This window comes from Mesoplodon densirostris, chromosome 7 (assembly GCF_025265405.1).
Source record: "Mesoplodon densirostris isolate mMesDen1 chromosome 7, mMesDen1 primary haplotype, whole genome shotgun sequence".
Classification (NCBI taxonomy): domain Eukaryota; kingdom Metazoa; phylum Chordata; class Mammalia; order Artiodactyla; family Ziphiidae; genus Mesoplodon; species Mesoplodon densirostris.
In genome coordinates this window covers 78,897,137-78,910,664 of record NC_082667.1, presented here as the reverse complement: position 1 = coordinate 78,910,664, position 13,528 = coordinate 78,897,137, and the positions used below count along the sequence as shown (strand labels likewise).

The 13,528-nt window shown below is 50.5% G+C and overlaps 2 protein-coding genes across 2 annotated transcripts in view; one reads left to right on the top strand and one right to left on the bottom strand.

Moving 5' to 3' along the window:
* LOC132494286 (U3 small nucleolar RNA-associated protein 25 homolog) overlaps window positions 1-13,528 on the top strand; it is a 720,475-nt gene that overhangs the window by 452,592 nt on the left and 254,355 nt on the right. The gene's annotated exons all lie outside the window — the stretch shown is intronic.
* LOC132494411 (forkhead-associated domain-containing protein 1-like) overlaps window positions 10,492-13,528 on the bottom strand; it is a 43,817-nt gene continuing 40,780 nt past the window's right edge. Inside the window, exons 6-7 of the mRNA XM_060105495.1 lie at window positions 13,232-13,384; window positions 10,492-11,560 (exon numbers count right to left, since the gene is read on the bottom strand). Coding sequence (XP_059961478.1) covers window positions 11,444-11,560; window positions 13,232-13,384 — 270 coding nt within the window. The 3' untranslated portion in view covers window positions 10,492-11,443. The remainder of the gene's footprint in view (window positions 11,561-13,231; window positions 13,385-13,528) is intronic.

Below are 13,528 nucleotides of genomic sequence, written 5' to 3'. Positions count from 1 at the left end.
CACAGGAAAGAGCAAAAGGGCTTCAGTCATCTGCGTTCCCCCGACCACTTTGGATGGCTCAGAATTGGGCCATAGGAGCAAACTTTCTTTTGAGGTTTACAGTGGCCTCAAAGTTCCTTAAAGAAGGGGAGTTCAGGTAAGGGGTGGGTGTGTGTGTGTGTGTGTCTCTGACCATTGGGTGGGTGTTGTCCATAAATCAGGGGAAACAGGGGTTCCTCTCTTAATCCCAGCTATACCCACAGGACATCCAAGAGCTGGTGCCCAGGAGAGGCTTAAAGCTCCCGTGCCGCCTCCCTTGGGGGGCGAGGTAGGGGCTACACTTAGGAAGGAATGGCTGGTGTTGGGGCACCTTTTCTGGGGTGCTCCTGGCGACCCGAGCCTGGATCAGAGAGTTCGGACTCGGCTGGCGCCGGGTCCCCTGCCTACCCCAACGCCCTTGACCTCGCAGGGCTGGCCTCCTCCGGCCCAGGTTTCCGCCCGCCGCCTCCTCGCGCGCCGCTCTCACCTGGCCAGAGGAAGAAGCCCACGCCTCGTCCTCCGCCGAGAGCCCTGACCTCCGCTCTGCCGCCCTCCCGCGGAGTCTCCAGGCGAAGGCCCGCAGCCCGCGCGCCCGCCTGGCCTTTTTACAAACGTCGCCACGGCAACGCCATTCTGACGGCCGAGCTGGGGAGGGGCATGGCGTGCGCGGCGCCCGAGGATGAGGGGGAGGTGCGCTGGGAGCACCCGGCCAATTACAGCCCGCTGCAGCGCTGCGAGCCCTCCCCGACCTGCCCCCTAGAGGTCCCCAGGCCCGTTTCCAGGATGGGGAAACAGGCTCAGTGTTCACAGAAGTAGCTCCAAGTCTTACAGCGGGGAAGGAGCAGACTCAAGAATCCTTCCTACTGACCTTAGCTCTAGGTTCGGTGCGTTGAGGAGGGGGTGGTCAGGCATGGGAGGGTAATGGAGCTGAGCCACGAGAAGCTTGGAGGTTAGTACCCCCCGTCCCACCCGAAACTCTAGTTCTCTCTGTTGTGGAGGAGAAAACAGAGTAAGCTGGGGGGGACCATCACTTCTGGGGGTGGGGGTGGAGATGGGAGATGGGTGGGGTGGAAGGAGCACTTCTGAAAGAATGGAAGATTCTCCCACGTGCTAGGAAAAGGGTATTTACAAGCCCACAGCCTTACTGTTCTTGAAAGAACATCAGGCCCAGTTTTAGTGGTAGGTATCAATCAAGAATGTCTATGAAATAAAGCACAAAATGCTCCAGAATTTCAGTTTAAAAATGAGCTTTGCCTTCAGGACACAGTTCAGTTACTTGGAAATCCCTCTGGGGCTTGCCACACTTTGAGTGGGTCCAGCCCATCTCAAGCGTTATCCCAACCCAGGTCTGTCCGACTCCCTGATCGGAGAAGGAGGGATCTGAGACAGGCTTGATGCTTGGATGAGGTTTCACTGGCTGACATACGGGAGGAAGGTGAGGACCAGAGGATTCATCCTTCCATTCCTGGTGCCCAGAACAGCGCCTAGCCTGGGGGAGGTGCTCAGAAAATATCTGAGGACATCCCAAGTGAGGGAGGAGCATAAGCAGAGACCCGGGGGCAGCAGGGGGTGGGTGTGGGTGTGATTAAGTTGCAGAGTGAGGCAGAAGAAAAGCACAGATTCATACAGAGATGGGGATTCACGTGCGACTCAATGCTATGTATGGCTTCTACAGCTGTGGGCATGTTTCCTGCTACGCGCTGGCTGCTTTCAGAGTGATGTGCCCCTCCGAGGCTCACTGCCCCCACCCTGTCACCTGCTTCTCTCACGCCCCTCGTCTGTGAGTGGTCCCATCCTCTTCAGGTCTCTAGGCATGTCAGTGCCTGCTTAAAAACCCCACTGGATTCCCAACACCCTTGGAATAAAAACCCAGACCCCCCGACCCTGCCCAGCCCCACAATCCCCTGTTCACTCCATGCAGCCTCTCTTGCCCTTGGCTTGTCCTTGCCCACCTGAAACAGGTCCTCTCTAAAAGAAGGACATAGCCTTGGAGGATACAACATAAAGTGGTTAGAATCAGCTAGGTCCAAGGGGGCGTAAGATTCGACTTCCAGGGGAACTGGAGCCTCATTACAGGCTCATTGTAATACATGAGCGAAATGACACACCCACCAGCACCAGGACAGTTCGGAGGCTGACCTTAAAGGTCAAAAAGTGGGTGGTGGGGCTTCCCTGGTGGCACGGTGGTTGAGAGTCCGCCTGCCGATGCAGGGGACACGGGTTTGTGCCCCGGTCCGGGAAGATCCCACATGCCGTGGAGCGGCTGGGCCCATGAGCCATGGCCGCTGAACCTGCGCGTCCGGAGCCTGTGCTCCGCAATGGGAGAGGCCACAACAGTGAGAGGCCCGTGTACAGAAAAAAAAAAAAAAAAAAAAGTGGGTGTTGGCCCAATTCCTGGAAATCCCCGCCCCTTCCCTAAAATATTAGAGTTGACCCAATCCTCCCACTCATTAGCCTATAAAATTACCCAGCCCATAAAAACTAACTGCTCGATATTTGGGGGCCTCTAGCCTTCTGAGATGGCCCACACTCTGTCTGTGGAGTGTGTTTCTCTCTAAAGAAATCCACTTCTTACTTTGTCTCTCACTGAATTCTTTCTGCGATGAGACATAAAGAACCTGAGCTTTATTAAGTCCCGAGACCAGATGCGTGATCTCGATTAAAAGATAGTGGGGTCTGAGTGGGTTCGAGTCCCAGCCCACGGGTTCAAGTCCCACCTGAGTTCCATGGTTGCACACCCACTAAGCTGGTCCCCCTTGGCCTCCCCCCTTGAAGCGCTGGCCACCAAGACACACAGTTTATTTTCTCCACAGCAGCACTGCTCTCTGACGTGGGCTTGTTTATTCATCCCTTTACTTTTATTGTCTGTCACCCCCTCCCGAATCTGTGAGTACAGGAATCTGACTGTCTTGCTTGGCTCTCCCTCCCCGGAGCCTGGAACGGGGCCTGACACCTAGTAGGAGCTCAAGAAACACGTGGAAGCAATGAAGGAATCCAGGGAATCAAAGCTCAGCCACAGCTGTGCGTTGGCTGCCCCTCTGCCAACCCAAGCCCTTTATCAGGGAACCACCTCAGATCAAATTAGAAAATGGTTTCCTTTGGGCCCAAGTGCACTCGGCTGAAATGGGTGAGACCATGGGTGCCTTAAAGGAGTGACCCCAGTTTGTCCACGCTCTAGTTTGCACTCACGCTGCTTTGTGGAACCACCCAAGCCACAAGGCGACCTGTGTTCTCCCTGGTGGGGCCAGTGCTCAGGAGACCTTGTAGCCAAGAGATACCATTCTCTCAAATATTTACCAGGCCCTGCCCTCGGAACTGGGTGGCAAGAAACCTCCACTGAGGGAGAACTCTAATGCACCGACACGGGTGATCCCTGAGGCTGCACCCAGGTCACGGGCACAGGTGCACTGGTTGACTGGTGATGTCTGCAGGGGGAGGGCAGAAGCTCTGGAGCCTGAATGCAGAAGGGCCTCACCTGACGTGATGGCGGTCTCCCTCCTTAAGTTCTTGGCCTCGTGCTTCAGGGAGGTGATTTCTAAGTTTCTCTCAGGCAGGGTCTGGCACAGCACCTGGTTGTAGCCTTGCTGTAGGGCACTGATCTGTGGAAAGAGGCAACACACAGTCAGAGGGGGCCAGCCAGGCCTGCAGGACACGCCGGTACTTCTCCAACGTTGGGCAAAGAGTCGGGCTGATCTTGGATCGGGGTGTTGGGGAAACCAAGGTTTTCCGTTGTCACTAGTGGAAGGGGCAGGAGGGGGCCTGTTCCTTCAGTGACCACCATGTCATCGGTCTTCGAGACACGGACCTTATCTTTGTGGCCACCCAGGGGCTCCGGTGCTGCTGTCTTCCTATGACCTGTGGGTTTTCAGCCATAAATAGACCAGCTGTTGGTTCCAGATCATCCAGCACTGACTGGATGCACAGCAAAGTTCAAGAGCCGGGAGCAGGTTATGAAATGAATTCCCTCTAATGAGAATAGAGGGTAGTTTATACCTCACAGAACACTCCAGAGTTTACAGAGCCCGTTCACACATGCTACACTGATACTCGTCACAGCGTTGCTGAAGGCTGACGTTCCCATTAATGTGCCCATTTTGCAAGGGAGCCAGGTTGAGACTCAGAGAGGCGAGGCCCCCTGCTCGGGATCACGTGGCTGGTCACACGTGGAGTCTGATTCAAACCCAGTCTTTAGTCGCCTGGTTCCTCCTTCCCAGGTGGCTCTAGGAATGAGCGTGAGAAGTTGGAGGCTGTAAAGCATGGCATGGACTCGGGAGCCAGACTGTGGCCTTCAAGTCCTGCCTCTGCCAGTTAACGGGCTTTGTGAACACCAGGAGGACACCATATTCTGTTTCCTTTTGTTCAGTCTGTACGCGGGGTGATGGTAGTCCCAACCTGATAGGATTGTTAGAAGTATTTTAATAAGTTAACATGTGTACAAGTGCTCACATCATGCCTGGCACACGGCACAGGGGGATGAGCTGTGACGGTCCTCTCCTCTGACTACCCACGGGGTGTTTTTTTGTTTTGTTTTGGGGTTTTTTTGTGTTTTTATTTGCGGTACGCGGGCCACTCACAGTTGTGGCCTCTCCCATTGCGGAGCACAGGCTCCGGACGCGCAGGCTCAGCGGCCATGGCTCACGGGCAGAGCCGCTCCGCGGCATGTGGGATCTTCCCGGACCGGGGCACGAACCCGTGTCCCCTGCATCGGCAAGCGGACTCTCAACCACTGCGCCACCAGGGAAGCCCCTATCCATTCATCTCTTGATGACACTTAGGTTGCTTCCATATCTTGGTAATTGTAAACAATGATGCTCTGAACATTGGGGTGCATGTATCTTTTCAAATACATATTTTTGAAAGCACGTGTTTTTGTTTTTTTCGGATTTATACCCAGGAGTTGAGTTTCGAGGTCATATGGTAGTTCTATTTTTAGTTTTCTGAGAACCCTCCCTACTGTTTTCCACAGTGGCTGTGCCAGTTTACATTCCTACCAACACTGTACCAGGGTTCCATTTTCTCTAAAACTTGTAAATTTTCTTCCTAGGGGTAATTGAGATGGTAGTTCAATAATAACATAAGATCAGGTGAAGTCTAAAGAAATTTTAGAAAACCTGGATAAAGTAAGAAAACATCTGTTCGCTGGCATCTGAATGTTAGAGAGACACCAAGACATGTGGGCCAAGTTCTGGAGAGAAGGGAAACACAGACGCAAGCTTGACATTTGGTGCAGCTTTCCTCCTTGGGGCATTTGCTGATTCAAATCTTACACCCTAGGAGCTGAAAAGCCAAGGAGTCCAAAGACTCTAACCACAGAAGCTGCTGGCATCCCTTGACTTGTAGGTGCAGCACTCTCGTCCTGCCTCTGTGGTCCCTGCCTCCGCCTCTTCTTTGTATATAATCTCCTCCTGTCTCTCACTTATAAGTACACTTACAGATGGCACTTAGGGCGAGGATAGTCTCACCTCAAAATCCTTAGATCCGCAAAACTTTACCTTGTAAGGTAACATTCTCAGGTCCCAGGGATTAGAGCCTGAGATCTTTGGGGCCACCAGTCAGCCCACTGTAAGCCCTAAACGTCTTCTCTCCTGAGGAAGGTCTAGGCTGGGCAGAAACCCCGACAGACATCTACCAGAGGCCAGATTGAGAGCCCTTTTAGAAGGTCAATTCTCAGCTCATTTGGAACCTTGCTATTGCGCTTTTTTTTTTTTTTCTTTTCTTTTCGGTACGTGGGTCTCTCACTGTTGCGGCCTCTACCGCTGCGGAGCACAGGCTCTGGACGCACAGGCTCAGCAGCCATGGCTCACGGGCCCAGCCACTCGGTGGCATGTGGGATCCTCCCGGACCGGAGCCTGAACCCGTGTCCCCTGCACTGGCAGGCAGACTCTCAACCACTGCTCCACCAAGGAAGCCCTGCCCTTTCTTTTTTCCTCCTGTTTGTCCTCAACAGGGGGAAGCATTAAGAGTAAATGAGGGGCTTCCCTGGTGGTGCAGTGGTTAAGAATCCGCCTGCCAATGCAGGGGACACAGGATCGAGCCCTGGTCGAGGAAGATCCCACATGCTGCGGAGCAACTAAGCCCGTGCGCCACAACTACTGAGCCTGCATTCTTGAGCCTGCGAGCCACAACTACTGAAGCCTCCGTGCCTAGAGCCTGTGCTCCGCAACAAGAGAAGGCCATGGAATGAGAAGCCCGCGCAACGCAACAAAGAGTAGCCCCTGCTCGCCACAACTAGAGAAAGCCCAGGTGCAGCAACAAAGACCCAATGCAGCCATAAATTTAAAAATAATAATAATAATAAAAAATAAATGCATTAGCAGATTTTGGGTTTCCTCTCATCGTTAGTGTATTGCTTTCATTCCTAAGACCCTAAAAAATGGGAAACCACTCCACTTTCCAGGAACACACTTTGCAACACGGATCCAGGGGAAGCTGTTTTCTTCCGTAGACACTTCATGACCCCGGTTTCCACAACAGCAGGCACTGCTGGCTCTGCCAAGTTGCTGGAGAAGGGCACCTTATCTGCAAAGTCACGAATCCAAATGGGCCCCCATTGGCAAGGGTGGAAGGAAGTTGTTTGGCTTAGCTTCTTGGGGGATCAGAAGATTGGGAGTTCTGGGGGGGAACTGCAGGTACCTTGCTGTCCCTTGGTACAACGTCAGGGAAAAGAAAGGTCGCTGATAGCTTCTCAGAGCTACCAGTTGGGGCTGTGCAGAGCGTCTTAGTAAATGCCATTTTGGTTGCAAATAACAGAAACTCAAACCGGCTGAAGCAAAAAAGGGGACATCTACGGGGAAGAAAAGATGGCTCCTGCCTGTCCAGACTCTTCAGCTTTGCTTGCCCTTTGATTTTCTAACCTTCCGCATTTCCTTTCAGTAAACTCCTTTTCTGTTTAAGTTAGCCACAGGAGATTTCTCTTGGTTGCAACCAGAGAATCTTGAGTGATACAAAAAGTCCTAGTGGAACCCAAGGGCAGGCATTGGAATGGGCCTTTCCAAGGAAAGAAAGCAGGAACCAGAAAGTCATCAGGAATCAGGGCAACTTTCTGCATCAGTTGGAATGCCTTCAGCTTTTTTTTTTTTTCCTTCATGGAGCTCATAATCCATTCATTTATTCAATAAGCGAATATTGAGTATCTATCCTGTGCCAGGCAACCTGGTAGGTCTTAGAGTTCCATACAGGTATAAAATATGCCAAGACCCCTGCCCTCAAGTAGCTCACATTCTAGTGAAGATAAGACATGTGAGCACATAGAGTATATTCACAACACAGAATAAGAAGAGCTATGCCATGGACACATATACACCAGCAAACATAAAATAGATAGCTAGTGGGAAGCAGCCGCACAGCACAGGGAGATCAGCTCGGCGCCCTGCGACCACCTAGAGGGGTGGGACAGGGAGGGCGGGAGGGAGGGAGACGCAAGAGGGAAGAGACATGGGAACACATGCACATGCATAACTGATCCACCCTGCCACAATGCAGAAACCGACACACCTTTGTAAAGCAACTACACTCCAACAAAGATGCAAAAAAAAAAAAAAAAAAACAAGAGCTATGCCAGAGGGATGAAGCATGACTGTCTTTAGAGACCTAGAAAGCACAGATGCAATATCCTGGTAGAGAGGGCCTGGGCAGAGAATCGCAGGTAGGTGAACCTGTGTGCACAGAGAACATGGTATGTATGAGAAGCTGCAAGTTTTCAACATCCGTGGAGCAAAAGAGTTCTTGCAAAAGTAGTGGGAGACATGGCTGAAGAAATTGGTTGAGGATGAAGCATAAAAAACCCACTGAAGTGTGATCTTTTTTTTCTGAGGTCCACGGGGGAGCCATGGAAGATTTTTAAGCTGTTTGAGGACATGGTCAATTCTCTGGGTTTCAGAAAAGTCCCTCTCGAGTCTGGGATGTGGTGAAAGTTGGGCTGGACCTTTCACCAGCGGGCATGCTCAGTCGCTCAGGAAAGGTTTTCGCTCTGCCTTGGGAAATTTTTCACGCCGCTCTGGCAGCGGAGCTCACCCCGCCCACGGCTTCTCCTCACTGGATTGGTTGAACTCAGGGAGGCTACCAGGAGGCCCAGTTGACCTCCCAACTCCACACCCCCGCCCCCCCCACCCACCCATTAACGCTCTGGGCGCCCGCTGCCTTCAGCTTTAAATAATAGAAACCTGGGGCCTCCCTGGTGGCGCAAGTGGTTGAGAGTCCGCCTGCCGATGCAGGGGATACGGGTTTGTGCCCCGGTCTGGGAGGATCCCATGTGCCGCGGAGCGGCTGGGCCCGTGAGCCGTGGCCGCTGGGCCTGCGCATCCGGAGCCTGTGCTCCGCAATGGGAGAGGCCACAACAGTGAGAGGCCCACATACCGCAAAAAAAGAAAAATAAATAAATAAATAAATAAATAACAGAAACCTGGATGCGGGTAGATGGTAAAAATTTGGAGCCCCTCCCAAATGAACTCTAGCCATGTGGCTTGCTTTGTCTGATGAGATGTTGGCAAACACATGGCAGGTGGAGACTTGAAAAGTGTGCTTTGGGGCTTTCTCTCTCCTGTTGCTCTTGGAAACCTGTACCCACACGTGGCCTGTTCTGGCCTGCTGGGTGATGAGGGACCACACCAGGCAGAATCAGACATCCCAACTGAGGCCTTTCTAGACCAGGGTTTCTCATTCTCGGTACTATTGACATATTGGATCAAATAAGTCTTGGTTGTGGGCAGCTGTTCTGTGCACTGCAGGATGTTTAGCAGCATCCCTGGCCTCTACCCCGAGATGATAGTCTCACCCCCACCCCAGTTTAACAACCAAAGTGTGTCCAGACATTGCCAAATGCCCCCTGGGTGGCAAAATCGCCCCCAGTTGAGAACCACTGTCCTAACCCAGCTTGCCTGGTAATGACCAGGCAGGCATGTACGAAGCCACCCTAAACTAGCCCCAGCCAAACCAACCAGACCAGTACAAGTGGCCAGCTTGACGCCTGGAATCCTGAGAACTAATAGTCGCCATTTTAAGTCACTAACTTTTGAGTGGTTGGCTCCACAGCCCAAACAGGTACATCTGACCACAGTGGCTTAAACTGATAGGATTGATTTATTTCTACAACAGGATGTACAGAGGTAGGCAGTTCAGGTACAGTGCAGAGCACAGTGATGCCACTAGGCTCCCACCCAGGCTTTTCATGTCTTTCCACTCCACTGTCCTTTGAGGTGGGCTTTGGTCTCTTGCTTGTTACCTGGTGATCCCCAACATGGCTGTTCCAGCTCCAAGTCCGAGCTCCAGGAGAGGAAAAGGAGACAAGGCAAAGGGACAAAGAGAAAAACTTTCTCCTAGCAAAGCCTTGCCTTTAATTCCAGAAGGGAAGCCCTGCCCAGGGCCTTCACCTGCATGTCACTGGGCAGAACTGAACAACACAGACAGGCCTAGCTGCAAGGGAGGCTGGGAAATGAGGGCATTTCACGTGCTGCTTATACAGTAGAGGGAGGCAATGACTAAGGGGCTTGTAGTGTCTGCTGCACTGTCTCTCTGGGGGTCGTCTTGGTTTCTTCTTCTTCTTTTTTTTTTTTTTTTTTTTTTTTGCCACACGGTGTGGCTTATGCGATCCTAGCTACCTGACCAGGGATTGAGTCCGGGCCCTTGGCAGTGAAAGCGCAGGGTGGACCGCCAGGGAATTCCCTGGGTTTTGGTTTCTTGTCTCTACCTGTTGCTTATCTATCCTGGCCATCTCTTTCTAAGACTGGCTTTGTTTCTCCAAACACAGTGGGAGAAATGGCCACCCCAGCTGGGAACTGCATCAAGACTTTCAGCTCTGGGCCATTAATGACCTGTGTGGTAACTCCGTGTCCCACTTCCAAATATCAAGGGCACAGGTGCTGATTGGCCCAGCTTGGGTTAGAAGAGAAACCTGATTGGTCTGGCTTGGGTAGACTATCTACTGATCAGCCAGTCAGGTGTGGCCAAGAGAGCAGCAGTAGGTAGGGTAAACCTGGTTGGGGAATGTGCATTCTCAGAGAAAGGGGTGTGTGGCTGAGGAGACACCTAAAGAACCATCTAGTTCAAGGAGTGAAGAAAGGACATTGCCATTGTGGGTTGCAATGTTGATACGGTAAAGATTAAAACGTCCTTTGAAAGACCTCAAATACAGTGGAGTGACATAGGCATTACATTTAACTTATGCAAATTCAAATATTTGTATTCAACCAAAATAGTTTTTTTCCCACACAATTTGGCTTCCAAACATGAGCCAGCTACTTAACTACTGCCTGACCAAGTGATCTTTTCTGGTGCTGGAGATTTTGGGGATATGGTACAGTATAAGTAATATGTTCTTTATGGAAAACTGCTGGGATTTTCAAGATTATTTTTAAGGTCAGGTGATGCTCACCCTTCTCACTGTGTAAGAAGTACCTTTAGTGGAAGATCATGCAAATCATTTTTCCCATTTCCTTCTAGTTTTAATCAGTATAAAGAATGCATTTGGTTTTAAAATATCAAAATACTTTTATTGTGCCTTTTTAAAAATAAAAAATAAATGATATTCATGGCTTCTGGCTCTTCCTCCTGTTTTGTTTGGTGGTCTCTGGCCGTACAAGAAAGGCAGGGAGAGAACAGATGGCTGGAGAGAAGGCAAAAATGAGGGTCTCTTCAAACACCACGGGAAAGGGGTGTGTCCACCTGGGCAGTGTGTGTTCTTTGATGACTGGGTACTTGGTCTGTCCTGATGGCCTGGGACTTGACCTACTGGGCTGTCTTGGTGCGGCAGAATGGGCAGCGTGAGATGGAGTTAGAAACCTGGGTTCCAGACTCAATTCTTGAATTTACTAGCTGTGTGACTTTAGACGGGCCATTTAACCTCTCTGGGCCTCAGCTTCCTCATTTGTAAAATGGGGAACATAATGCTATTTACCTCCCAGGGCTTGAGAGAGGATTAGATGAGAAGTGTTTTGAACACCGCAGAGCGCCATATAAACATGACTCACTGTTATGGAAGCGATAAAACTGGTTGCTGTTCACATTTATTATAATCAATTCAGATATAAATGCACTATACCATGGCCCCAACAGCCCTGAGGTTACCATTCTGTCCTGTGGCCCCAGTACACGCCCTGGGTTTTCTCAACTGCGGGCTTCTCAGAGCTCCTTGGAGGTGTGACATTTGGGTTTGTCACTACCCAAACACCCAATTGCATCTACCAGGCCTAGGAGTCTGAATTTCAAACTTATTCTTCATATGCCTGTGTATGTTTACATTCATAATATCTGTGAAAAGAACCCCTCTCCTCACACACTCCAAAATACAGTATTGTGCAAAATACCAGTCTAGGAAGCAACACACTAGGGTAGCAACCTTTAATGTCCTAAAAAAGCATCTTAGTAGTTTGACGCAGAAGAGTTTCACTGACTCACGGAGGATCATGCGTGGCCCAGCGGGGCGACGTTTCTAGTTCCTTCCACCAGGTTTAGAAAACAGAAGGCTCTGGCTGGATTTGCTGGACATTTCTCTCTTCAGCATCTCCCTTCCTTGGTCCATCTTTGGGGTGCCTTTTCTGGCTCCAACCTACAACAAGCAAGAGCAACAAATGCCCAAACTCTATAATTGTAGGGAGATCCCCAAATATTTCTCAAATGGCATTTTTTTTTACTCAAAATAAAATCTTTGTTGTAAAAAATATTTATATACACACATAGACGTGAGCAAAACGAAGGTAAAATGATCCACCATTATCACACTACCCACAGGTAACCTTATTCACATTTTGGTGTACACTCTTCCAGATACACAGATAACGTTTTCTTCTGACATTTGCATCTTTTTTTGAACCAGGAGTTTCTGATTTTAGGCAATTTCATTGGGATGGACTTTCTCTCGAAAAGCTGTTACTGAACTGAATGCCTTATGTCTCTGATATCTTAGGAGGGGAAAATGCACTATACTCTAGGGGGTCTGTCTAACCCTTTTCTGAGCACTACTCCTGGATCCTGGCAGCCATGTGTGTGACTCTGTCCCTGGTCATAGCTGATCGGGCACTTGGCACGGGCTGGGCTTTTAAGATGGTCACTCCCAGGATTTGGGGTTATGGGCTCTAAGATGCTACTTGCTTCCTGGGCTGGTACTTTGAACTGGGGGACCATGAGGTCATTCCTTCCTGTCACATGACTGGAGAGAGCAGAGATCAGGGGAGCCACACAGAGACACAGAGAGGAGATACGGCCTGTGTGTGCATGTGCACATGCTTGTGTGTGTGTAAAAGAGATGATGCCTGAGATCTGATGGCTTACCAGTTCTATTTCGAGGCCAGGCTCTCTTTCAGCTCCCAGTTTGTATGAGGCACTCACCCCTATATCCTTAAAAAAGCCCCCTCCCCCTCCCTTTTTTTTTTTTGCGGTACGCGGGCCTCTCAGTGTTGTGGCCTCTCCCGTTGCGGAGCACAGGCTCCGGACGCGCAGGCTCAGCGGCCATGGCTCACAGGCCCAGCCGCTCCGTGGCATGTGGGATCTTCCCAGACCAGGGGACGAAACCGTATCCCCTGCATCGGCAGGCAGACTGTCAACCACTGCGCCACCAGGGAAGCCCCAGGTGGTTCTTATCGGCCAACTTGGGGAAAACCTTCTTCTAAGACTTTGTGGCTGAAAATGTAGTCTGCAGAGCTGTGCTATCGGTACCAGCTGGGAGCTGTTCAGAAATGCAGAATCCCAGGCTCCCCTAACCTGAGATCTGCTGAGTCAGAATCTGCATTTCAACAACATCCCCATATGATCCGTGGACACCTTTGAGTTGAGAGGCGCCACTGTAAACTACCCTCTAATTGGCTGGTTTCTGGAAAAGTAAGTAGCCGTTTTGGCCATGTGTTTCCCCTGATATGCATGAAGAGAAAGCAAAAGACTGAAATAATATTGGTTGGTCTTGCACTCACTTAGACACAAACCAGGACCCGCAGTAACGACTGGGATTTGTATCAATAAAATCAGCTGCGGTATATAAACAAAGTACCATTTCTAGACATTTCAATAACCTTGCCTCTTCAAGTTGATTTTCAAGTTGATCTCTGAGTTTTAGGATTCAAGCTTCATGTTAATTCCTCCTACATCATTCACCCTCTTTAATTAATTTAGCTCCCAACAAGGAGTTGCTGAGATTCCTCCATCTAAGTACGCGCCCTCTGTTTCTCATAGGAAAGCCCATTTCATCAGTTTCCAGTAGTAAAGAGAAGGACTGGGACCACCTTACCGATTTCTCTGCCATTAGCCGCTTGACTCTGGCTTTCAGCTTCTCCTCTTGCTGTAGCCTTTCCTCGGTCAGCTTCTCCTTCTCTGCCAGATGCTGCCGTAACTCTTCTTGCAGCAAATACTGCTGAGTTTCCAGAGAACTCTTGATCTTCATCTGAAATGAGGGGAAGGGGAACTGCAGCTGATGGGGGACAGGACTAACGCAGGAGTCATTTCCACTACCTTTGGCGGCGGGACAAATGTTCACGAAACTTTCTTCAAAACACAGAAAAATGATGCTTAGCTTAGTAACTAATAG